Source organism: Bubalus kerabau, chromosome 10, assembly GCF_029407905.1.
Source record: "Bubalus kerabau isolate K-KA32 ecotype Philippines breed swamp buffalo chromosome 10, PCC_UOA_SB_1v2, whole genome shotgun sequence".
Classification (NCBI taxonomy): Eukaryota; Metazoa; Chordata; class Mammalia; order Artiodactyla; family Bovidae; genus Bubalus; species Bubalus kerabau.
The window spans coordinates 5,119,116-5,144,634 of NC_073633.1; the positions used below are offsets into that span (position 1 = coordinate 5,119,116).

Genomic DNA, 25,519 nt, shown 5'->3' on the forward strand with positions numbered 1-25,519 from the left:
ACTCTTTGCAACCCCATGAATCGCAGCACGCCAGGCCTCCCTGTCCATCACCAACTCCTGGAGTTCACTCAGACTCATGTCCATCGAGTCAGTGATGCCATCCAGCCATCTCATCCTCTGTCGTCCCCTTCTCCTCTTGCCCCCAATCCCTCCCAGCATCAGAGTCTTTTCCAGTGAGTCAACTCTTCACATGAGGTGGCCAAAGTACTGGAGTTTCAGCTTTAGCATCATTCCTTCCAAAGAAATCCGCTAAAATGTCTTCACAGGTGGTATTTTATTCTTCCATCAGAAGTCATGTGTTTGCACATCTTATGATGTTAGTAGCATTGTGCTTTATGCCTAAATGATTAATTCAGTAGATGTTGCAAAGTAGGGATATTCTATCAATATTTCATTTATTTGTAGGAATACTCATATAAAGGAGGAACTTTCTTTTGTCTACTTTTTAAAGTTTGTATAGGACTAGATTTACCTTTTAAAAACATACATTGGATCATATCTTGGCCCTGCTTAAAGTCTTCATATGACAGCTCTATGGCCAACACACACACGCACTGCATGGGCTGGCTCCTCCATCGTTCTTTCATCACATTCCATCGTAGTATCTACCGTTTTGCTGAAATTTAAATTAAAACTTGAAGGTTATTGGAAAGGTCAGCCCTTCTCTGCCTCAGGATTTTTGTACTTGCTCATCCTTCTGCCTGGCCACCTTCCCCTGCTTTCTGCCTAGTGGGCTCCTTCTTGACCTTCATGTTGAAATGAACTCACCTCATCAAGGCCTTCTCTGGCTACTTTATTTAAGGGGCCTGCTGTCCCTCATCATAGCTCCTGTTTAATTCCTTTATAGCATCCACCACAAGCTATAATTCTCTTCTTTATTTATGGATCATTTTCCACCAAGAATGCCAGCTGTGTAAAAGCAAGAATTTTTCTGCCCCATACAGCACTGAGTCCCAAAGCATGGCACGATGTCTGGCACACAGTGGGTGCACTTCTTTTTTAGAATCAACACCACAAACCTGCTGCATATCCTCACCTATATAAGTAGAAGGCAGGGATGAGCTAGGTGATTTTTTTTCCAGGTTTTTAACATTGTTCTCTGAGGACACAGAGACCAAGACAAACATCATCTAACGAAGTGCTTCCTGAATGCTTTATGTCGTGTCACCGGGAGCAGATGATGTCTGATGGGGCAGGCCACTGAGGCTGGCTGGAGGCCTCAGCCTGGGAGTCAGCCCTGGCTTGATGACTGAACAGAGCACTAGAGGAATTGAGTTAGGGAAAGCATTTTTGAACTCATGGGAGTGGGCTTATAGATTTAGGGCAGGAAATTCTTCTGAGTGTATGCTTTGAGGGTTCCCTGACTTTATTGACTCTCAGGGACCTAGAGGAGTGGGACTCCCTGCATCTCCACAGGGTTCTGAAGTCCCTTTTTCCCCTGGAAAGTCCCTGTCTTCAGGAAATCCCACCAGTTTTGCCCTATTTCAAAGCATCCTCTTTTACAATGCAAATACTTTGGGCTTTCTTGAGATGATTATGAATATTTTTCACCTTCTTGTGAATTAGCTTTAATAGGATGCTTTCTTCCTAAAAATCTGAGGACACTGACCCAGTTTCATTCTTATCTACAGTAATATTTTGATAGTAGAAATTCCCAGCCTGATTCCTAACTAAGAGGAAAACAAACAAACAAAAAACCCACAAAACACTTAAACTATGCAAAACAAAACTTCATTTCATGGAATCTTAGATTGGAAGAAAACTGATTTGGACTCTCCCTGACTACATGAAGCTATACTCTACATGCCACTGGCTTTCAGTGTGGCCCACCAGCGTTGAACCTACGCTGAACAAGTTCAGGGCAGAGGATCTCAACTCCAGTGTTCTCCGTGCCCTGACAGCTTACAGGCAGTTCTCTCGTCTTCTTGTTCCTTTTTTTTTTTTTTAATTTTATTCATTTATTTACATTTTTGGCTTCGCTGGGTCTTCGTTGCTGCAAGAGGACTCTCTCTAGTTGCGGCCAGTGGGGGCTTCTTTCCAGTGGCAGTGCGCGGGCTCCTCAGAGCACAAACTTGAGGGCGCGTTGGCTCAACAGTTGTGATGCTTGGGCTTTGTTGCTTCGAGGCATGTGGAATCTTCCAGGACCAGGGATGAACCTGTATCTCCTGCATTGATTGGCAGGTGGATTCTTAACCCCTGGACCACCACAGAGGTCTGGTCTTCCTGTTCTTAAAGTAAAATTGCTAAGTTCTCATTGGTATTCATTGCTGCTGCTGCTAAGTCGCTTCAGACGTGTCCGACTCTGTGCAACCCCATAGACGGCAGCCCGCCAGGCTCCCCCATCCCTGGGATTCTCCAGGCAAGAATACTGGAGTGGGTTGCCATTTCCTTTTCCAATGCATGAAAGTGAAAAGTGAAAGTGAAGTCGCTCAGTCATGTCCAACTCTTTGTGACCCCATGGACTGCAGCCCACCAGGCTCCTCCATCCAGGGGATTTTCCAAGCAACAGTACTGCTCCACAATCATACAGAGGAAGTTGGATTGCTCTTCAAACAAATGCTAATAGTTACCATGTAACTGAAGTCTTCTCTTTACAAGTCTATAAATTCTCCAGGTCTCCCAACTGTTTCTGGGCTCCTTGGAAGGAGCAACTGAAATCTCCTCCTCTCCAAGCCTACTTCAAAACTAAGCTCATGATTTTTGTCCTTGGCCTTTTCGTTCCCTCTTTTTTCAGGAACTTTGCTTCATCTTCCTTTCTTTCTCTACCTCCAGGGTTTCCCTTAGCCCCAGGGTACAGATATGTTTATTCTAGCTTCTACTCAACATTGCTTACCTACCTGAAGAAACTATCCCATCTCTTGATTTCCTGTCACCACCAAATTTATGGAAAGAGTAGTACATGTTTACTGCCCTAGTTCCTCTCCATTCCTTATGATAATCTGCAGTCTGTCTCCTGGGCTTGGTAGACATTTATCTTTGAAGGACATTTAATGTCTTTGATTAATGTCTCCTTTATCATCTTCAGGCTTCTCCCCCGTCTATAACATGTAATATTGATGCTGTTCCTTCTATCTTGACATTTCCCTTAGGCTCCCAGACTCAGAGTTCTCCTGGTTATCTTCCTATTTCTCTAACTGGCCTTCTCTACCATTTCTTCTTTTATTCTTTCCCCTTCATGAAAAAGACCTTCTTTAAGATATTGTCCTCAGGGCACTTCTCTTTCCTCTGTCCTGTCTTGCTTGACAACCTAACCTGTTTCCATGGTTTTATTTATTATTCTAATAGGAGTAACCCCAAAACCTCCATCTCCATCACAACCTTGACTCTCTCTCTAGCTCCATTTCAAGCTTCCTTCTACATTTTCACTTGAATATGCCACCTCAAACTTAGGATTCCTCCTTAACATATTTATTCTCTGGAATACTTATTTTTGTTGAAAACATTGTCGAAAATCCCAGTCAGTCATGTTCTAGATCTACAAGTCATTTTACGCTTTCTTCTTTCCACTACAGTTTCTGTTTACTGTCTTTCCAGTACTTACTTTCTTTTTTTTTACTATCTTACCATTTTTCCAAGAACCTTTTACATCTGCACACTCTGGTCCATTTCCACTGACCCAACTCAGTTCAGGCCTTTTTAGCCTCTTGCTGGATTGTTAGGATAGTCCCGCTGGCACGTCCATTTCCTACCTCCCGTTCACCACATTTACTGATGCCAGATTGTAGTGGAGTTTCAGCTAATGTGGGGATTAAGTATTACAATCATGTTTAACAAGAAAATCCCATGTAATCAACACAGTTCTTAAAAATGTCTTATATTGTCCATAAAGTAGAATCTGCAGACATATTGCTTCTTAATAAGTTCAACACTGCCAATTTTTCTTCCACTCTTGGAGCAGATCACTTTTCTTTTGGTTGCACACCAGATGAAGTCATCTGCTTGGCTTTAGGGGCCATCTAGTATGAAAAATATGTTTCTTTAAATACCAGAATCATACTCAACATTAGTCACTTGAATTCATGTTAGTTACTCATGAGTGTGATACAAATCCACTGGAATGTCTAAAAAAGCACAGGTCTAATCCTATTATTTCTGTGCTCAAAAACCCATAGAGGCATTTTTTCCCCCATTGCCAATCAGAAGGCCCATTACTTTAGCCTGGCTCTCAAAACTGTCCATGATCTGGCAGCTTTAACTCACTCATCTAATCCAGGTTCCATTCCAGAATGGAACACCTGCCATTCCCCACACATGCTTTGCACATTCCAGTCCCCACCCACCCTTTCTCTCTTCGTGGGCCCACATCCTGGGATACTTTCTCCTCACTCTGCATCTCTGAGCCATTCTTCACAGATCAGTAGATCTTCATTTGTCCTGCTTTTATGGCAAGTATCCATTTAGAATAGTCATTTCTGCTTATGTTTTATGAGACTGCAAACACGTTATGGGCAGGGTTAGTGCTTGAGTCTAATATATATTTTTATATTCTTTTACCACCATCTCCGTCTTCAGGGACACAGTTTTCAACAGGTTTTAATGAATAAATAAATAAAATAATGTGGCTTCCCAACCAGTCCCCATGCGGAAGAGCTTCTCCTAATGTGCTCTAGTCTGACAGTGCCCTAGAACTTGGGACCAGAGCCCCCAAAAAGCTGCCAACTCTTCCTCATCTCAGTAGTGCCTTCATTAGGCAATGAATGAACTCAGGAGGAAGGCATGTGGGTAAGAAGATCTATGCAAATAGTCAAGTTCTTTGCTTCTTCCTAAAGAACAAAATAAACATCCTATTTGGTTTGAAAAAAAAAATTAGGCCTTAGAAATTAACAATACAATGTCTTTTTCATAGCTTCAGGAAATGCCAAGGTCCGTCACTGGGGATGGCGACATTTTGTTCCCATTGTGTAGAAAGTGACTGATGAGGCAGGCTTCTTAAGCCATCCTGCAGACCTACTGTTAAAGGAGCAGAACATTTTTAGGTGCATCTCAAGTTCAGTGGGCTTTAACCTTTACACAGAGAGAACTCCGAGCCCCCTCCCCCGGCACACAGAGGGATATTTTCACCTCTGAGAAAGGCAGGGCCACAGGGGAGCTCTTGACTCCAGGAGTCCGCCTGTAACAGCTTCTTGAATCTTTTCGAATTTGTACAACAAACCCTAGAAATATGAATCTAGCGCCGCTCAGGTGAACTGTAAGATTTTTTAAGGAAGGTCTGGGGGTTGAAGTGGATGGGAAATGTAATATTTTTAAGGACTGTCTTGGGGGTTGGAGAGGATGGGAAATTTGAGTCTGTCTTTCATCCTTTATGTGATGGAGGTCTGTCTACCAAAGAAAGAGAGAGAGAGTCTGACAGTGAATTTACACCTTCTGTGTCGACTTTAGACTGATCAGGGAATATGACCACCCCACACTTCTGTAAAATCTTAACGTACCATGAGAAGCACAGCGCTGTCTTGTCTTGAACTTCTTAAATTATGGAAAGTGGCTACTAGGAGGGAAGTTTCATGTGTTTTAATTTTTCTGCACAGTTGCTCAGATGGCTTTTCCCGTTTCTCCTCTCCTGCTGGACCTGGGTCCTGTAATTACCATCGCAGAGAGCTAGCTGGAAGGATGTTTGCTCTCTAGGCAAGATCTCCTCTACTCGGTCTCCTCCCTTTTTTTCTCTTTCTGGCCCCGCCTCCTCCGCTTACCCCGTAGGCAGCAGCTAGACAGCTGTATTCAATCAGAAAACACTTACAACTCCAGACGATTCAAACGGGAAACTTCGCCGCGAAGTGCAGCGGCGCTCCGGCTCTCTCCAGCTTTCTTTCCTTCCCCGGAACCCGAGGCTCGGATCCTCCTCGGCCCGCCGCCCTGGTTTCTTCGGGAACTCGCCGAAGCCCTGCAGGGGGCCGGATCCTGCCGGAGGTACCCTCCCGCCCCGTCATGGGGGGCGCCCAGACCTCGTAAGAGAGGCGAGGCGGCGCCGAGGGTGGCAGTGCCCCGGGTCCCAGCACTGGCCCTGCCGCTGCGGCAGCTGCGAGCGCGCCACACCGCCCAGCCTCCTGCAGCAACGGCTCGTCTGTGAAACGCGAGCCGGCTCCGTGCCTTCTAGGAGTGCCTGCATCCTTCGTTTGGGCTTCACCACTGTCCTGGGTGAAAATGGCTGTCTAGACTAAAATGTACCAAAAGGGACCAAGCAGTGGATACCCAGCCTGCTAAGCAACTCGTCAGCTCCGAGACCTAGAAGAGGAGGAGCTCTCGCCTCTGGAAAGTGCAGTCATGAATTCTGGAGTTGCCATGAAATATGGAAACGACTCCTCGGCCGAGCTGAGTGAGGTAAGAAACAGCTGAGGTCAGGAGCTCTGGTTTCTTAGGCATTTGCTTTGCTACACCACCTCCCCCCGCTCCCCATCTCTCACTTCCCTACACGCCACCGCCTCGCGCTCCCAGTCTGGAGGCAGGGCAATTAAAGATTAATAGATTTTCTGGATCTTGTTTTAACTTGTTGTGCTACTCAGGAAATGAGCTGAACTGGCTTGATGTTTCGGTCTGAAACGGGTGTCTTAAAAAAAGAAACAAGCTCGCACCAAAGCGTTTTACTCCAAACGCTAAAGCGTTTTACTCTCCGTGGTCTGGGTCCCCTGTGCCTTCCCACCACCCTTCCTCCAGGGGTGTGTACCACATTCCCTTTCGCAGTCGGCAAAATACACGGGGGTCCCAGCTGAGCTCAGTCCGACGGTAAGTAATTTGGTGAGGCCCGGGGGGTTGTTGGAGCCCTGAACCTGCCACTGGCTCCCACGTGTGCTGCAATTCAGGCAAGGTGGTCTTTCCTCGGAGGAGACTAATGACCCGCGCTGGGGAGGGGAGTGGAGAGGAAACACATCAAAGCGACTTAGAACTTTATTTCCTGCCCGGGACTGGACTCCTGAGTCTTTGAGGCAAGCACATTTGCAATTCTCGGCTCCCGCAGTAACAAATCCACTTGAGTGTAGGAGACCACCTTTGAAATTAAAGCTTCATGAAACGGTATGCAAATATGTGAGTGGTCAGATGCTGGAGGCCACCTTTTTTGATGACTTTAGGAATGCGTCTGGCACATGCCAACCCCCACCCCCCATCTCCCAGGCTTTGAATACCTGGAAAGTGGTGATGGGAAACCTACAGAACTGGATGCTCAGAAGAGAGGAGGAAGTCTGTGTGATCCGCATCTACAGCAGGAGGCTTGGTGGCTGTGGATTTTCCTCTTATCTTCCCTGAGCCGTTTTGGGGCAAAACAGCCTGTGCTTCTTGAGTATGGCTGGAGAGAGCAAAGGGGAAGAAAAGGAACCATGTAAATAACAGCTGGAAGGCAGATAGAGGTGATGTCAGATTACCAGCTGTGAAGGGAAAATGAAAGGATGGAGCCCGCTCTAGGGGTGAGGGCTGGTGCTGGGGAAGCACAGGGATGTAGAAGGGGGAAATCTGAGGAGGTCTGAGCTGATATCCAGCAGGGAGGACAGTTGGCCCCTGCCTGGGGCTCTAAGTGTTTTGGTGCTGAGTTGTCCCAGCTCCCATTTGAAACAGCATTGTGAAATGTTGGCCAAATGAGGTAAAGGCCTTTGTTAATCCCCTTGGTTTTCCCTGTGATGTAGATGCTGAAAGTGAGGGCTTCACTTAAAAACGGGAGGTAGGGGAAGACCCAAGTGATTTTTGCCAATTTTACATGTGGGGAGAGGTTTCACATCTAAAATAGAACCCACAACCCACTCCACTAATAGCAGTGTTTAAGGAGAAGCCTTTGACGTGTCTTCTAAAGTCATTTAAGATAAGAAACCAAGAGACTCACTGAATCAGAGAGCGAACTTATGGTTGCTGAGGGGAAGGGATAGAGTTTGGAATGGACATGTACACACTGCTATAATTAAAATGGGTAACCAATAAGGACCTGCTGTATAGCACAGGGAACTCTGCCCAGTGTTATGTGGCAGCCTGGATGGGAGGAGAGTTTGGGGGAGAATGGATACATGTATATGTATGGTTAAGTCCCTTCCCTGTTCACCTAAAATTAACAGTCACAGCATTGTTAATGGCTGTACCCCAATACAAAATAGAAAGTTAAAAAAATATATTAAGAAATCAGAGGCATGTATCTTGCAGAGTCTTTGCCAGGCCCTTCACATCGTTTGTTTCTGTGTGGCAACTTTAAGTCTCTGTCACCCAAGAAGTATGTTATTCAGGTACCTTTGTTTAAAAACTGAATCACAGGTTTAGGATGAAGGTGACTAGAATGCTGACGAGAGAGAAAGGAGGCTTGGATTGACTTGAATAGTATTGGCACAGTCAGTGAGTGCATTCGATGAGCCGAGAATACCTGTGAAACTCGAGTGGGAGGTGGAACGCTGGAAACATGATTTGCCGGCTGTACCCACTCCTAGGAGTTCCTTGGGAAACCCCGTGGCCACGTGAAGGCACTGAGGGTGCTTCGTGGCCCCTGCGATAGTTGGAGCAGTAGTAGTAGAGCATTACAGAGCATAGTTTTGTTCCTAAGAAAGTAAACAAGTTTCCGTCCCAGCCATGTCCTTCGCCAGGTTCCCTCTCCTCTCCTTTCATGTCTGCTCGTTTGTTTCTTGGCTGGTTTCCATTTCTAGGTCTAGTGACTTCCTTGCCACTCTGTCCCCCCAATCTTGAGTTTCCCTACAGATTAAGTAGTTGAAATGGGCTTTAAGAATAGCTTTATACACACACACACACACACACACATATATATTTAAATACTTTTTCTTTTTTTTGGCTGTGCTGCACATCTTTTGGGATTTTAGTTCCCTGACCAGGAATCGAACCTGTGCCCCCTGCAATGGAAGCACAGAGTCCTTGACCACCAGAGAATTCCCCCATATTTTAAATCAGGGTATGTGTAAAGAGAATTTGTAAGCAAAAGAGGGTTGTGTGAGTCATACCTTGTGGACCCTAAATCTCAGTTCACTCTATCATGGGCAGTATTTGTAGCAATTGCCTTCTCTGTAGTATCCATGGAGCAGTATCCATATGGATCCATAGACTTGAATACAATTCATTTGTATTTCTCATTAAGGTCCGTGATATAAAGGAGAGTTTCCCATTTTCACTGTAATTTTTCTCTTAAACACTGGTTTTGCTTTTATGTCTTAGCAGGCAGAGTCGCCATTCTCTTTTATTAAGACCTACCTTTTGGTGACGTAGCTCTTATTGCCCAGGAGCCTCAAAGCTGTGTGGAGGTCACCTTGGGGTCAGATTGAGCCTGATGCTCACCAGGATTTCAGGGGCAGGAAGAGTAGTAATATTGCCTTGCCTTATCCTGGGTATCATGAACAAGACGCTGTCTCATTGGTGTTGACTCGAGAGCTCAGCCCTTCCACAAGTGTTCTCTAGCCACCAGAGTCTTTGCCTCTTATACGATATTGTTGACACCGACGCTGTAACATCCTAAACAAGGGGGAGTGACTGAAATTAGTTTCTTGTTGTCATTTGCTGGTCCTGTTGGTGACAGCAGCTAGCTTGGTCCCCACTGCCCTTTGCCTGCAGTGCCCCAGGAATGCTTGGGTGCAAGAGAGGCAGGAGGCATGTGGATGTGAAGGATTCATGATCAGGAGACCCAGCTGGGTATTGGGCATGAGGACTTTAAAAATGGAAAAACAGGAAGTTCATGAATGTGTTCCTTCTGTGTCTTTATTTTAAACAATAGCTGTTTAAGATTCTGTGACATACTAATAAGAGACAGTAAAATTGTCTCTACCTGTGGTCATATTGATGACCACAAATGATTTTATCAGGTCTAAACACTTTAACCAAAGTGAACTAATCCTTATCATTGACAACAGCACAATGAAAGGAAAATTTGAGAAGCATGAGTTGGCTATTCTTTTTTCTTGTCTATTGGCTCTCCATATCAAAGACTGTTTTTCTTTTCCTAACACGAAGTTAAGGAAGGACTTCAACACCAGACAAATTTAAAAGTACTTAGAAAATTAAATGTTTGACTTTCAGGTCCTCTCCTCCATGATCAAGAAGCTGAATGGACACACTTTCAGCAGTATTAGAATAAATTCTCCCAAACCTCGTCAAGGAAAGGCCACTAAATCGTCTTCCTCATTGCCATGTGTTTTCTGTCAGCAATTAGTTCTCTTTGTCTTGGTTAAAACTTGTGGGACCAGTATGTAGTTGAACCTTATTTCACTGTCATAATCACATTTTTTGGTTCTTAGAATTATTCAGACCTTGGAAAGATGTCTTAAGGTACAGCGTTATGAGGGTAATGACTTGAATTTATCTTCACAGGATAGCAGTGAACTGGATCTGCTTGCCTGATAGACAGCTGCCTATTTATGTAGCAAACTAAAATTTTGTCTTTAAGGGTTTGTTCTTTTTTGGCAGTGATTAAAACCTCCTGTCCAAAGCAATCAGTGTATGTTCTTTGCTTTTTAAACATCAAGCAATGAATAGGTAAAATTGTCCCATCACTATTTACTTTGAAACCTTAGTTGCCCTAAAAGAAATGATATGTCCCTTAACCTGTCCTTCTTTCTTTATTCAAATCCTCTTTCATGAGATTATTCCACTCCGGAATGTAGGTTATAGAGGCGACTCCTCATGCTTTACCATCACTTGTTGTGTAGCTACTGAAACCCATATTTTTATCGGTACTCTAATTAAGAAGTGGATTTGTACAGGAGGAAATTGTTCTCTAGATGAGATAATCATACAAGATAATCCAAGTGGCTATCTCACAGATGTACTTACTCTACATCATCAAATTTACAAAATACCAGGGTTGGAAGATCTGATATGCCCACACCCTTTTCTACTTCTTTCTTACTCCTCTGTCCTTTGGAATCACACTTCATTGTAATGAGTTGTCTACTGTCTGTCTTAGACACAAACCATTAGTATCAGAATAGCAGTGTCACAGAGGCTGTGCACATAGTAGGTGTTGAACAAATGTTTGAATGAACGCCCTGCCTCTTCTCTCTCTCTTCCCTTTTCATAAACATAAAATTTGAACAACCGATTTGAGTGCTTAGTCTGAGGATTTTTTTGTCTGTCCATGGCTGTGTAACAACTGCCCCCCAAATTTAAAGGCTTAAAATGCCTATCTTACTTGTAATTTTGCAGTTTGGGGCAGAGCTGGAGGTGGTTGGACTTGTGTCTGTGACTGCAGCTACATGATCCACCTCCAAAATGGCTTAATAACGTGGCTGGCCAGTGTGTGCTGGCTGTGGGCTGGGAGGTCACCTCACTTCTGTCTTACCCAGGCCTGCCCATGTGCTGCTTGGGTTTCCTCTCAGCATGGCAGCTAGGTTCCCAGGAGGGAGTGAAAGCTGCCAATTCTTTTAAAATGTAGGACTGAAATTGGCAAGAGTCACATCTGTATTCTGTTGGTTAGAACAGCTGTGTGCTTAGCCCAGATTCAGAGGGGTGAAGAAAGAGATCCCTCCTCTTCAAGGGGGTTTGATAAAGCATTTGCAACCATTTTTAATCTAGTACAGAAGTCACAAAACAAGAGCCATGCCTAAAATCCTGATCTCCTAATTCCCAATGGCTGGCAATAACTTTTGCTATTTTATTTTGTGTTTTTAGCCATTAATTTGCTGGTTTGTATAGATAACACTTTCTAAGCATTTTCTAGGTATTCACTCGCTGAATTAACAAAAACCCTATGACATACATTCTATGATGTCCATGTTACAGGTAGAGAAATTAAGGCATAAGAGATGAAAACCCTTGTGAAGATTATACAGATCATGAATGGTGGTGTCAGACTTTGAGGCCAGTTGGTCTTTCTCCAGAATCTACCATTCCTCTAGTGGTTCTTTTTGTTAGTTTCTATTATTACTCTCAGCTTTTCATCCTATTTTCCTAGGAGGGAGTATCCTATTTAATAAGCCTGTTTAACTTGATTTGTATTGTAACCTCTATGCAATACCCAGGTAAATTTTTTTGACAAGAATGAAATGAGTATGCTCATTGCCTTCACCTTCAAGTGGCTGAAGAATTCTAGACACTGATTTTCAAGAGCCGTAAAAGGGATTTATTGATAAAGAGTGGGGCAGTCTTCAGCCAAGAAGGCCTTCCTTCTGTTCCCACTGAAACTGAGGGAAAATGAGGCCGCGTGACCTCTACCTGGCGGCCCGTGTGCCCTAAGGCATTGGAGGATTCGTGCTGCAATATGTGAGGTGCCCAAAAGAGAATAAGATGTCCTCTGTGACAAAGATTAGGGTTCTCTCACCCCTGCAGGTGGGGCTCTAGACTTCTACTACAGTTGGCTAAATCACTGGGGGCCTGCCGAGCCCTGAGGTTGATTAAAAAGAAAAAGCCGGTGAGGTGGACAGCCCTGGCTGCGGCAGGGCAGCTGCTGCTGCTGGGTCCTGGGGTGGCGCATGCTGAGAGGGCCGGAGAGACAGTGAGCAGAGCCCAGCGGGAGGCATGAGTCGTGAGGTGTGGCTGGCCCGGGTGGTGGTCAAGACACACGGGAAGGGGGTCAGTCAGAGACCAGGCAGGCGATCGGAACTTGAGACGGCCCCAGACCTGAACGCAGAGCGAGAACCTTGATTCTGAGGAAGGGTTTTGTCCAGGCAGGAAGTTTGAAAATCAGTCCCAAGACTTTTCACCTTAATGACTTCTTTAGAGGACTGTGGTTAGGAGGTTTGAGGTGCCAGGACTTTGAGAGGGGCACACATCCAGAGCAGGGAGTATGATGGAGACACTCGCCAAGTAAACTCAAGGTGCTATTTTAATAGCTGCTCGAGGCGAATTTACCCGGCACACGTCATGTGGAAGGCGTCCTCCCACAGCCAGGCTGTAACTAGAAAATAAAAGCTGCATTTACAGAAAGATTAAGAAGTTGGTGATGAAAAAAGATTTGAAATTTAGGTTTTGATCCAAGGAGTCAAACTTCAGGAAACCAAGATTACATTTTAAGCAATCTCTAGATTCTGGGAAAGAGGTTTATGTTAGCAAGCTTATAGAATTAGACAAGCTAAAAAAAGACACAGAAAATTGATAGTAGTCAGGATGTAGATTTTTATATCAGCAGGGGGTGGCATGGCAGAGATAAGTTATTGGCAATTATATTAACGCACCTGAATTCCTGCTGCTGCTGCTGCTAAGTCGCTTCAGTCGTGTCCAACTCTGTGCGACCCCATAGACGGCAGCCCACCAGGCTCCCCTGTCCCTGGGATTCTCCAGGCAGTGGCCAACTTTTATTCTTGAAAGAAACAGGAAGAGAATAACCTGGTTTATACAGATAAAGAGAAGTTCAATTTATAGAGTAAATATTTACTGGGATCACAAAGCTGTCCTCTCTTTCTATCAAATGCCTCTTTTCTCTTGCTGAACAGAAGCAGCCAACATTAATACAAAAGGGAAAGAGAACACCTTTTTGAAAGTTTGCATTATCGTAAGGAATGACTGAGGTTATAAAGCACTTTTTATGTAAATCTTTCAGTATATCTTTGAAACACAGCAGAGGAAATTACACTTTGAGACAATTTAGGCAAAAAAAGAATCTCAGACATTCAGTTCAGTTCAGTTGCTCAGTCGTGTCCGACTCTTTGCGACCCCATGAACTGCAGCACACCAGGCCTCCCTGTCCATCACCAACTCCCGGAGTCCACCCAAACCCATGTCCATCGAGTCGGTGATGCCATCCAACCATCTTGTCCTCTGTCATCCCCTTCTCCCCCTGCCCTCAATCCCTCCCAGCATCAGGGTCTTTTCCAATGAGTCTTCGCATGAGGTGGCCAAAGTATTGGAGTTTCAGCTTCAACATCAGTCCTTCCAATGAACACCCAGGACTGATCTCCCTTAGGATGGACTGGTTGGACCTCCTTGCAGTCCAAGGGACTAGCAAGAGTCTTCTCCAACACCACAGTTCAAAAGTATCAATCCTTCGGCGCTCAGCTTTCTTTATAGTCCAACTTTCACATCCATACATGACCACTGGAAAAACCATAACCTTGACTAGACGGACCTTTGTTGGCAAAGTAATGTCTCTGCTTTTCAATATGCTATCTAGGTTGGTCATAACTTTCCTTTCAAGGAGTAAGCATCTTTTAATTTCATGGCTGCAATCACCGTCTGCAGTGATTTTGGAGCCCAGAAAAATAAAATCAGCCACTGTTTGCACAGTTTCCCCATCTATTTGCAGATGAAGTGATGGGACCGGATGCCATGATCTTAGTTTTCTGAATGTTGAGCTTTAAGCCAACTTTTCTACTCTCCTCTTTCACTTTCAAGAGGCTCTTTAGTTCTTCTTCACTTTCTGCCCTAAGGGTGGCGTCATCTGCATATCTGAGGTTATTGATATTTCTCCTGGCACTCTTGATTCCAGCTTGTGCTTCCTCCATTCTCGGACATTAGCCTCTGGTGATTCTACTTGCCATACAAAAAGCTGTAAGTTAGAGGTTATTAACTTTGTAAAGAGCAATCAAAGTCTGTTGGGCTGGACGAGTTGCATGGTGAAGCTACTCCATGCTTTGATTGGTGGGACATTGTGAGGTAGAGTACTTGTCAGGAGATTTGTTTGGTGATTGGAACACGTGCAGGGAATATGGGACCTGAGATGGAAATGCACTCGTAAGCCAAAGGCAGTGGTGTTCTGAGAACAAAAAGCTTCACAAAGCCTCAATGTGTGCAGGCACATCAGTGAATGACTCCAGCTGGATTTGTGAGAAATATTGAAGCAATTGTCAAAGGAAGAATGCCACTATGGAAAAAGATTGCCCAGCAATTAGAAAAGCAGTGGATCCACTGGTTGGTTGCACGGTGAGAGTGGGGTAATGACTTGTCCCTGTTTCCTATGGATTGTGTTGACCTGTTCATAGAATACATGGCACGCTTGCAGGGACTTCTTGCTCCTGCCAGGGTCCTTCTCAGCCTCCCAGGTTAGTCATTCTTTCCTCATCTGTGTTCAGAATATCTACTTTATCCACACCCTCCCTGGGAGACCATGCGATCTTTGAAAGCAGGCACAGAGTGAAACCCATCACATTATTGCTGGCACCTCATCAATATGTGACTCAGGGCATCCACAGGCTTCATATTTACTTGTTGGACCAGACAGCAGTTCCTTCGTAGTGGGACAGATGTGTTGGATTGACCACTTATGTATTTTGGTTAAAGGACACATGTTAAAAACTTTAGTTTGATCATTATTACTGTAACACTCTCTATTCGTAGCTCATTTGTCCATTCAACAAACATTGTGTGCCTTCTGTCTGCCAGGTGCTGTTTTTCGGTGTGGGGTTACAGAAACAAAACTGATGCAGTCCCTGCTTTAATGAATATTACATTCCAGCGGCAAACAGACAGCACACATGACAGATACATCCGGTGGTGATGCACAGGAGGAAGGGAGAGTGAAGGAGGGAAGGATGCTATTATGTGATCAGGGAAGCCCTGTCTGCGGCAATCTGTGAACCGAGACCTGAAGGCAAGGAGGATGGAGTCATGAAAAGATGATGGGGACTGTTTCAGGCAGTGGGACAAATAAAGGTCAAGGTCAGGGGCCAGAGCGTGCATGGTGTGTGTCAGCAAGGAGATGTGCCTCGGAGTGCAGTGAGCAAGGGGAGAGTGGAAGGAGCTGAGGTCAGGAAAGATAGTTCTGGTGAGATCACCTGTCTCTTTGTAGACTTTGGAGAAGAATCTGGATTTCTCTGGAGTGTTTTAAAAATACACCTGAATTGATTTTTTAAAAATACTTCGTGTGTGTGTGTGTGTGTTCTTTTGAGGGGCTAGGGGCAGGAAGATGTCCTCAGGAACAGGAGGAGCTAGCAAAGAAAAGGCCCGGAAGGTTGTGTCCCAAAAGCCAATTAAAAGAAACTGTTCTCAGAAAAGGTAGAGCGATGGGCCAGATGCTTCCCCTTTTGTTTCCTTCACTCTCTTAAAGCCTTTGCATATGCCCAGACTTTCAAATGGTGTCATTTTCTCCAAGCAGAAGTTGTTGTATGCGCTAAAATAAACTATAATTATTTTCTAACATCCTCAGAGTATGTGAGTATGCTTTTACCTTGAGAGAAATGGTTTAAAGGACTAAGTGATGTGAACACTGGCCAAGAATGATTTGAAAACTGCCTTCCCTTCCTTGATGGGTGTTCAGTGTTGATGGATGCTGATATATAGAGTGTAGGTGGGCTCTGAATTAGGAAAACTGAGCTCTGTTTTCCATTGTCACTTGGACCAGTTTCCTTCCACTATTTAAGATCACTTGACTTGACTTTTTTATGAACTTTCATATTAGTTTATTGACTTATAACCAATATAGCTCCAAGGAGCCTGGAATGTTGACACTTTTTTCCTTTTGAAAAGCATAGCTATTTAGCAGTCAGATCATGACCAGAAAGTTGCCAGGTAAGCCTGAAATTAGACAAAGGAGATGTTTCTGTTGGGTGGTGCCATTAAGAACTTCTTTGATTTGCATTTTGTTTTATCCAAGCTATTTGTATGATTGACTAGGAAGCTGAGACATGAAGCCTGGTTGGTTAGTGGCAGAGGGGAAGTGTAGAAACCAGATTTTTTTTTCCCCTTAACTCCCAGGGATAATTTTTCCTCTTCTGCCTCAACTTCCTCAGTTTCTATATCACAGGATTTGTTTTAAAGAATGTGTTTTATGATAATCGTCTGCAATTATTTTAAGAGGTGAAAGTCTAATTCTTCTGTATACTCATCTCCATATGACATTACTACTAAATCACACTATTAAAATAATTAGAAAATTTTATTTTTAGCTCTAAGTATGATTTAGCCATACACTGTAGTAGTCTGCAGTCCATGGGTTTTTATTGGTCAAGCTCGTTGGGGTCTACCAGGTAAAAAATCCAGAAGAGCAGTATATTCTATTTGGGGGAATAGCTAGATGATCTTGCTGTCTGGCTGGTTTGCCAGTTGCTGTCTGTTGATAGTGCAGGACTTAGTCAATCATTCTAGCCTTTTTTTTTTTTTAATTATAGTAAAATATAAATCACATAAAATTAACAGTCTTAACCATTTTAAGGGTACCATTCTGTGGCATTAAATACATTCATATTATTGTGCAACCTTCATAACCATCCATCTCCAGCGCTTCTTCACCTTCGCCAACTGAAACTCTATGCCCATCAAACACTCCCCATTTCCTCCCTCTCCCTGGTAACTACCATTTTACTTTCTGCCCCTCTGAATTTGACTTGTCTTGATACCTCAAGTTTCGTAAAATATTTATCCCTTCGTGATTGGTTTGTTTCCCTTAGCATAATGTCTTCTAGGTTCATTGATACTGTAGCACGTGTCAGAACGTCCTTTTTATGACTGAATGATAATCTACTGTTCAGTCGCTCAATCATGTCTGCCTCTTTGCGACCCCATGGACTGCAGCATGCCAGGCCCCCCTGTCCATCACCAACTCCCAGAGCTTATTGAAATTCATGTCCATAGAGTCAGTCATGCCATCCAACCATCTCATCCTCTGTTGTCCCCATCTCCTCCTGCCTTTGACCTTTCCCAGGATCAGGGTCTTTTCCATTGAGTTAGTTTTTCATATCAGGTGGCCAAAGGATTGGAGTTTCAGCTTCAACATCAGTCCTTCCAATGAACACCCAGGACTGATTTCCTTTAGGATGGACTGGTTGGATCTCCTTGCAGTCCAAGGGACCCTCAAGAGTCTTTTCCAGCACCACAGTTCAAAAGCATCAGTTCTTCAGCGCTCAGCTTTCGTTATAGTCCAACTCTCACATCCATACATGACTACTGGAAAAACCATAGCTTTGACCAGACGGACCTTTGTTGGCAAAGTAATGTCTCTGCTTTTTAATATGATGTCTAGGTTGGTCATAGCTTTTCTTCCAAGGAGTAAGTGTCTTTTAATTTCATGGCTGCAGTCACCATCTGCAGTGATTTTAGAACCCAGAAAAATAAAGTCTGTTACTGTTTCCACCATTTCCCCATCTATTTGCCATGTTATGTTTGGTTTATCCATTCATCTATCAGTGGACACTTGGGTTGCCTCTACTTCATGGCTATTGTGAAAAATTCTGTGATGCCTGTGGGTATGCAAATATCTTTTGGACTCCTTGTTTTCACTTCATTTGGGTACATTCCCAGAAGTAGGATTGCTAGAACATGTGTGAATTCCATGTTTCACTTTGTGGGGAATGGCCATACCCTTTTAGAGGCTGCTCCACTTTACATCATTCCCACCAGCAATGCAGAGATTCCAACTTCTTCACATCCTTGCCAACACTTCTTTTCTGTTTTATTTTGCTTTTTAAATAATAGCCATCATAATGGATATGAAATGTTATTTACTTGTGGTTCCTCTTTTTATTTCCCTAATGATTACTGATGTTGAGCATCTTTTCACATACTTATTGGCCCTATCTTTGTCAGAGAAATCTCTGTTTAAGTCTGCATCCATTTGTTTGATCGAATTATACAGGAAATTTTTTGTTGTTGCACGATAAGAGTGCTTCATGTATTTGGACATCAGTTCCCTATTCCTCTTCTCCTTTGTCCACGTCTGCTTTTTCTCTGTGGTTGGAGCTTTGCACAGACTCTGGCTTCTTGATATTTCCAGATGGAGTTAGTGTGAGTTTAAAATGAGGCATGAACCGTACACTGCTTCTGCACAGAAAACAGATGGGCTCACTCAAGCCCAGGAGACTCCTTCCTCTACGATGTCCAGGAATAAGGAACTCCCTGATGCATCGTGAGGCCAGTGCTCCTTTCTCTGGCCGACACCCAGCAGCTTTCCCCCTGCTGCTGTATACATACAGACTAGGTTATCTCAAGCAGTGTTAGGCACCAGAGTTAGCAGTTATGTTCACGGCACTTGTAGAGTTATGCTGCTCCACTGACGTGCGGTGATTTCACAGTATTTAAGGAAGATTTTTTAGGAGAGGGCTTTAGCAAGAGGGGCCTGTGGAGAGTAGCCAGGAAGTCTGAGGCTGGTCTGTTAGATTAGATAACTGTTACTTTATTTCTTGGTGCTGTGAATCTAATCCTGGTTAAACCAAAATCTAATTTATGTACATGCTTGATTGGGAGCATTTTTGATTAAGTATTTGGATGAGAGTGAGCATGGACTCAGAGCACTGTGGGAAGGAGATAGTCCAGGTCTGCTCTGCTGGGGCTGATTATTAATCAGGGGTTGGTAGTAAGGAAGGGAAAGTAGGTGAGTTGGATCCGAGGACAGGAGTTTTGACTTCCAGTGGGTAGATTTAAATTAAAGTTGGGATCCCCTTTTTTCAGGATGCTTTGATGTACTCAGAGGTCAGAAGGCAGGTTGCCTTCCAGTGTGATTAATAGAGTGACTTTTCAGACTGTTTCTCCTTTGGGGCTTCTGAGATGCTGATGAAAATGCTGTCTGGACATACATGTTTTATAATTAAGGCCAAAGAAAGTGTCTGATGTGATGGAACTGCCTTCAAGCCCTTCAATTCCCCCAGTGTTGGAGATAGGGCACCCTTCTTATTTGGCAAAAAAGTCCCAGCCAGCAATGAGGACATCTTGGGATCAGGGTAATATGTTGAATGACCAAGAGAAAAGTCTCTATTTTCGTCAACTTCTTTACTAACTTCTTCTCTGGGCCAAGTCACTTGATTTATCACCTCAGTTTGTCCATCTGCAAAACTGTGTGGTGAAGCTGTGTGCTCTGAAATCACAGCTCTGCCACTTCCTAGCTAGGCGATCTGGAATCAGTTGCTTTCCTGGGCTGCACATTCTCGATTATAAAATAGTGAAAATTCACCTTGGTGAAGACCAGTGACATAACCTATGTAGTGCTTATCAAAGTGCCTGATAAATACTAGTAGTTAGCTCTTGTACTATTTTTATTATTTTGCTACTACAAACAGAACTGTAGCTGTGGTTGTAAGTGAGCACTAAAATTTTTAGAAAAATTTTTAAAAGAAGTTCTTAAGTGGAGACAGACTTGTTGTGAAGACAATATCCAAGCAAAGAGTTTCACAGCCTTCTGATGTTTGCTGGACTTCAATGCCAACAGCTCATTATCTGGGAAAATGTTTTTCCAAATATTGGCAAAAGAAAGGTATTTCCTTTTTTGGATTTACAGAGTCAGAATGTTAATGAGCTAGCAAGTGGCAGTACTAATCAGTTAAAAACATTTGTTTTTTTGGCTGTGCCACACAGCCTGTGGGATCTTGGTTCCCAACCTGGGATCAAACCTAGGCCCACTGCACTGGAAGCATAGAGTCTTAACCACTGGACTGCCAGGGACATCCCTAGTAATTACTTTTAAAAGGTTAGTGTGTTTATCACTTTTATTTCATTTGTTCTAGTTTTGTCCCAGCTAGTGCCATCAAGTCCTCTTTGTGTCCAGGACTGACCTTAAGATGACCATCCTAGTTGGTGATAGAACACGGAAGAGGGAAGGCCAGCCAGTCACTGCCCACGCCCAGGATAAGGATGCAGTACAGAGAAACAGACGTGTGCAGGTATTACTATTGCATAACGACTTCTTTCATGGAGATCCGGTTTTATCAGCGATGCACACTTTGTGGAGTCCCTTTTAAGTTGTGATCTGTTTCCTGTAAGAAGGTTGTGCCATGTGGGTGGGAGCTTTGCCTCGAAGCACTAACAGATGGGGGAGGCTCCTCTGCCAGAGGAGGGGCCCTTGGTAAGCGGGTTTGAGAGGACTTGAGGTGTGCCCCCAGCAGCGAAGTCTATCTCTATTGCTGTGTACAGCTAGCTTTTTCAATTTGGAAGAATTTTCTAAAAGCTTCTTGATTGAGGTTTTGTCTCATGGTCAGAAAGGAGAAAATGGTGGCATATTCTCTTGGGTTCTGAAGTTGTGAAACAGTTTGATCATTGGCTGAAGAGGGATATGCTTGAGGGCAACGGGAAGGAACCTAGCTCGAGTCAGCGACCCTAACCCCGGGCTCTCACATCTCACTTTCTGGTTGTGAAGTTTTGGATTCCTTGAACTTGCATCTCAGGCTCATCTCCGAGAATGTTCTTCCAAGGGATATTATTCATCCCCGTGACTTGCGCTACCACCTGGAAGCTGTGGCCTCACAAGTCTGTAACATTCCACCCAGATCAATTTGAATACCTGACAGGTAGAAGGAGAAGTGCAGGTCTTGCGTAACACAAGAACTTCCTGTTGTCAGTGTTCCTCCTCCTCCTCCCCACCGCCCTCTCTCACACAGTCATGCCAGCCTCTAGAAGGCCTTTGTCAGCTCCCAGTCAGGGGGCTGTCAGGTACCGCGTGCTGTCCGGCAACGCTACTAAACCCTTAGGGCTCTGTCATCTGATCTTGTCACCTGTTTCTCTGTCTCAGGTGCTTACCTGATGCAGGAGTGGCCAGTGACTGAAGAAATGCATTATTCTCAGCCCATTATTGCATTGTGGTTGGCAGGACACATGATCGTTACAAATGATGAAAAGAGTAAAAAGAAAAGACTAGAGAAAGAAAAAGTACACAAAGGCAACTACTTTTGTACCAATGACTTCATCATCCACCACCAGGTCCCCACTCACTGAAGCTGGATCTGTGTTACACCTCCCTCCACCTCCTTCTGAAAGCAAACACTGGGCCTTTAGGGACCCACCCAGTATTAGCAGGGTTGCAGAGCTTTGTTTGCAGCTGAGGCTCATGGGGGTATCTGGGCTGGCTCTGAGTATTCTCTCTTAGGAAGAGACGAGATCAGAGTGGAAGCTGTTTGGAATCAGGTCCGAGTCCTGAGATGGTGGGTGTAGCTCCAGGAGCTAGAATTAGATCATGCTATTGTATTAGAAATGGTCAATATGAAGGATGGCAATCCAGATATTTTGTTAGAATACTTCAAGTGAAGCAATATGGTACAAAATTACTTCTGTTTCGTCTTGCAAATGTTCCCTCCGTTTATGCGTATCATCTTCTGCAGAATTTCCTTCAGTGGAAATGGAAAATTTATGTGAAGGGCAGAGGTGAAGCTTGGCCTCCAGATTGATTGGGGGTTATAATGGGCTTTCCTGGTGACGCAGACGCTAAAGAATCTGCCTGCAATGCAGGAAACCTGGGTTCCATCCCTGGGTCAGGAAGATCCCCTGGAGAAGGGAATGGCAACCCACTCCAGTATTCTTCCCTGGAGAATCCCATGGACAGAGGAGCCTGGCAGGCTACAGTCCATGGGGTCGCCAAGAGTTGGACACGTCCGAGCGACTAACACTTCACTTCACTTCATGTGTATCAAAGGCCTAATCTATACTTTTAAAAACTGTTGCCTTCAGTACAACAAAACTCAACATGGTAATTGTTTTGATATTCAAAAACATCCTGCTAGAGATGTGACTTTTTTTTTTAGCAAGTATTGTTCATTGATGCTCTGATTAATGTAAAATTGTTAGAAATCATGAGAATGATTAACTTAAGGCATTAAACTTAATGCCTTTAGCCTTAGCAAAGTTCCCTTCCAAAATAGAAATGAATATGTAGTATTTAAGAGTGAGTGCATGGAGAATAATTCTATATGTAATTGTGCCCTACATGCAGAAAGATCCTTGGAAAAGTAGGAAAGTCCCTGCAGTTAATCTTCAGCATTCATTTGCAAGTGACAGGAATATGTTAATTGCTTTTCTTAGGTGAATGATTCTTAGTCTGGTGGGAATGATAAAGATTTCAATTCATTCCACTAATTTAGGTTTTTAAAAATTACCAGTGTTCATCAGTTGTGGTATAGAGCTAATAAGGGATTCCAATGAGGTCTGGGTTACTGGGTAGATTTCATTCAAAGTGTGACTGCAGTAATCCTCAGTGGCAGAATTACATTTTCATCAAATCAGCCTGTGGTGCTTTGGGTGACTGAGTGCCCTGAACCACTGGTGCTTTTGTGGGCTGGATGGGAAGACTGGAGCATATTATGCCATGAAATGGTGAGGCTGATGCAGTGTCTTGTAAATACTGCTGAGCACAGCAGTTGGAATTGAGAAGTTAGTATGATCAGTTATGTGGAGAGCTCTGAAGTTTATGACTTATGTAAGAAATTAGCCTTTTCATTGTTCTGACTGCCAAAGAGCCAGGGTAAAGGCTGATGGGATTTTCTCTTTACATTTCTGCCTTTTTTCCCCAGGTAGATTGAGGAAAATTTTTAAATTGCTTAAAAAAAAAATACCCTAACATGATAATTAGTAGGAAGAGGCTCACTTAAGAAAAAACACATAACACTGTAAATTTCTGGACAGCATAAACCAGATTATATAGTAGTAAAAATGAAGGCAGTTACATAGAGTATTCAGAAATAGTGCTCAGAAGTGCTAAGAACTTTGCATGCATTTTATTTACTTTTTACTATCATTTTGGCCATGCCACAGAGCATGTGGGATCTTAGTTCCCTGACCAGGGATTGAACCCATGTCCCCTGCAGTGGAAGCATGGAATGTTAACCACTGGACTGCCAGGGAAGTCCCTGGGTACATTTTTAAAATGTCATTTCCCTGCTTATGATCCTGCATTTTAGGGTACCCAGCTCCTTAGCCTCTGTTGGCCTCTCCAGCTATATTTGGCTACTTGTCACTCTCACATTCTGACCTCTAGCCAACTCAACTACTTGAAGTACCTTCAAGGTGCCTGGTTGTCTCTTGACCCCAGAACTTCACATTCATTTGTCTTCTTCCAGTACACTATCCATAGCCTTCACCTTTGCTTATGTGCCTCCTGCTCTTCTCATAGGACTTAGTTTGTTTTAGTTCCCTTGCAAGTCTTCCCTGACATCTCCACTCTGGTCTAGATTCCATCCTCTATGACGCCCCCATAGCATCGGGCATTTCTGCATTATAGCACTTAATACACTGTTCAGGGCTACAGACATACGTTTCTACCAGAGTGCCTGCTGTCCAGCGTTGATCACTAGCACTTGTTTAGCATCCGGCCCTCGACATTCCCTTCTAGTGCATGACCTTATTTAAACTGCAGTTCCTGTGACAAAGGTCCTATCTTTAGGGAGGTTTGGAAGCTCAGAAGGATTAAGAGTCTTGCCCAAGGTTATCCATCTAGTAGGTGGCAAGGCCAAGTTTAAACCTGGGTCTTGATTCCAGAAGTTCCTGCTGTTTGCACAGTGCCTACTCATGGTCTCTAGAACTGCCATCTCTAAGACTTGGGTTGCTGGGTGGGTTGGTAGATTGCTGGGTGGGTTGGTAGATTGCTGGGAAGGAGTGGCACTGGGGGCGATGTCCAGGCTTCTGAGAGGATTATGCTTCCTGGTGGCTCAGTTGGTAAACAGTCTGTGGAGAGACCTCTCCCACAATGTGGGAGACCTGGGTTCAATCCCTGGATCAGGAAGATCCCCTGGAGAAGGAAATGGCAACCCACTCCAGTATTCTTGCCTGGAGAATTCCATGGACAGAGAAGCCTGATTGCTACAGTCCATGGGGTCACAAAGAGTCAGACATGATTGAGTGACTAATACTATGCTAACAGGAGAGATTGGAGATTTCATGTAAAATCCAATTTGTGATGAGTCTGGACTTTAGGCATGCTGAATTTGAGTTGCCTGTTGGTCATCTAAGTGGAAATGTGCTGCTAGCAGGCTATGGGCTAATAAGGCTCAGAAAGAGGTCATTTTGGGAATCTTTGGTCTTCATGGCTGTTTACTTACAATGCAGATGAGTTGACACTGATGCTGCAATCATGGTCCATTCCAGCCTCCACAGTAGATGCCTCCGCTTATGTCCCACATAAACGAGGAGTCGCGTGAAGCAACCAAATGGTACTATGCCTACTTCAGTGTGAATCAAAGTACCACAGTCTTTGCCTGCTAGCATTTTCTGTGTATATAATATATACACATGTTTATGGTTCAAAATATGCCATTATAACTGAAACTGGTTGTGCTTTTAAAGTCACAGTTTTTAACAAAAAATATTTAAGAAAAATCCGATTAGTTCATGATATGACGTGATTATATCTACCTTTGATTCCTCCTTAAGAATGGGCAGGGTAAGGGCTATGTGGGTATAATCACAAACATAGTACATGTACATACAAAATTTGGAAAAGAAATAAGTAAAAAAGAAAAAAATCTTGTAATTATATTATCAGGTAACGTTTTGGTATGTTCTCTTGGTTAGTAATTTTTTTTTAAGGGATTATGCTTAAGTTTCACAGTATTATATCTTTTTTTCCTCAAATTTCTCTTGATATATTACTTAAAAAAAAAAAAACACTTGAATTTTATTAACTCTAGTAGTCCATATTGTATGCCATAATAGCTATTGAAGAAATATTTAGGTTTTCAATTCTCTGCTCATATAAATATGCACCTATATAACTGTGTTTTCTTACATATTTAAGGCAGATAGGGAGAGGAAAGAGAGAAAGAAATGTGAGTGAATGAAGGAAATGAACAGTGTTTTATGCAGAGTTGGTATTTGGTGTTAAATACGAAAAAACAAGGGAATCTTGAGATCCTAGGGTGATCTTTGTAAAATAATGTAAAGACTGAAAAGGCCAATTAAAAAACAAATACACTGGCTAAAATAAATTGGGACCATCTGTTGTTCCACCTTGGCCTGTTCACATAGTCTTCTGCCCGCTGCTTATTTAAGAATGCCTGTA

At 43.6% G+C, this 25,519-nt stretch overlaps 1 protein-coding gene and 1 long non-coding RNA gene across 6 annotated transcripts in view; one reads left to right on the forward strand and one right to left on the reverse strand.

The window, feature by feature from the left end:
- Positions 1-524: 524 nt before the first annotated feature.
- Positions 525-5,630, reverse strand: LOC129620782 (uncharacterized). Its single transcript, XR_008698692.1, has 3 exons — positions 5,430-5,630; positions 3,565-3,956; positions 525-616 (listed from the first exon to the last, which is right to left on the reverse strand). It is a non-coding gene; the product is annotated as an uncharacterized LOC129620782 (long non-coding RNA).
- A 78-nt stretch (positions 5,631-5,708) lies between these two features.
- Positions 5,709-25,519, forward strand: part of MCC (MCC regulator of WNT signaling pathway) — a 303,878-nt gene continuing 284,067 nt past the window's right edge. For 4 of the 5 annotated variants that reach the window (XR_008698690.1, XR_008698691.1, XM_055536480.1 and 1 more), the window contains exon 1: positions 5,709-6,315. Coding sequence is in view for 3 of the 5 variants with exons in the window: in XM_055536480.1 (XP_055392455.1) it covers positions 6,259-6,315 (57 nt within the window). In the remaining 2 variants the exon portion in view is untranslated. The remainder of the gene's footprint in view (positions 6,316-25,519) is intronic. The other variant, XM_055536482.1, reaches the window with a different exon arrangement.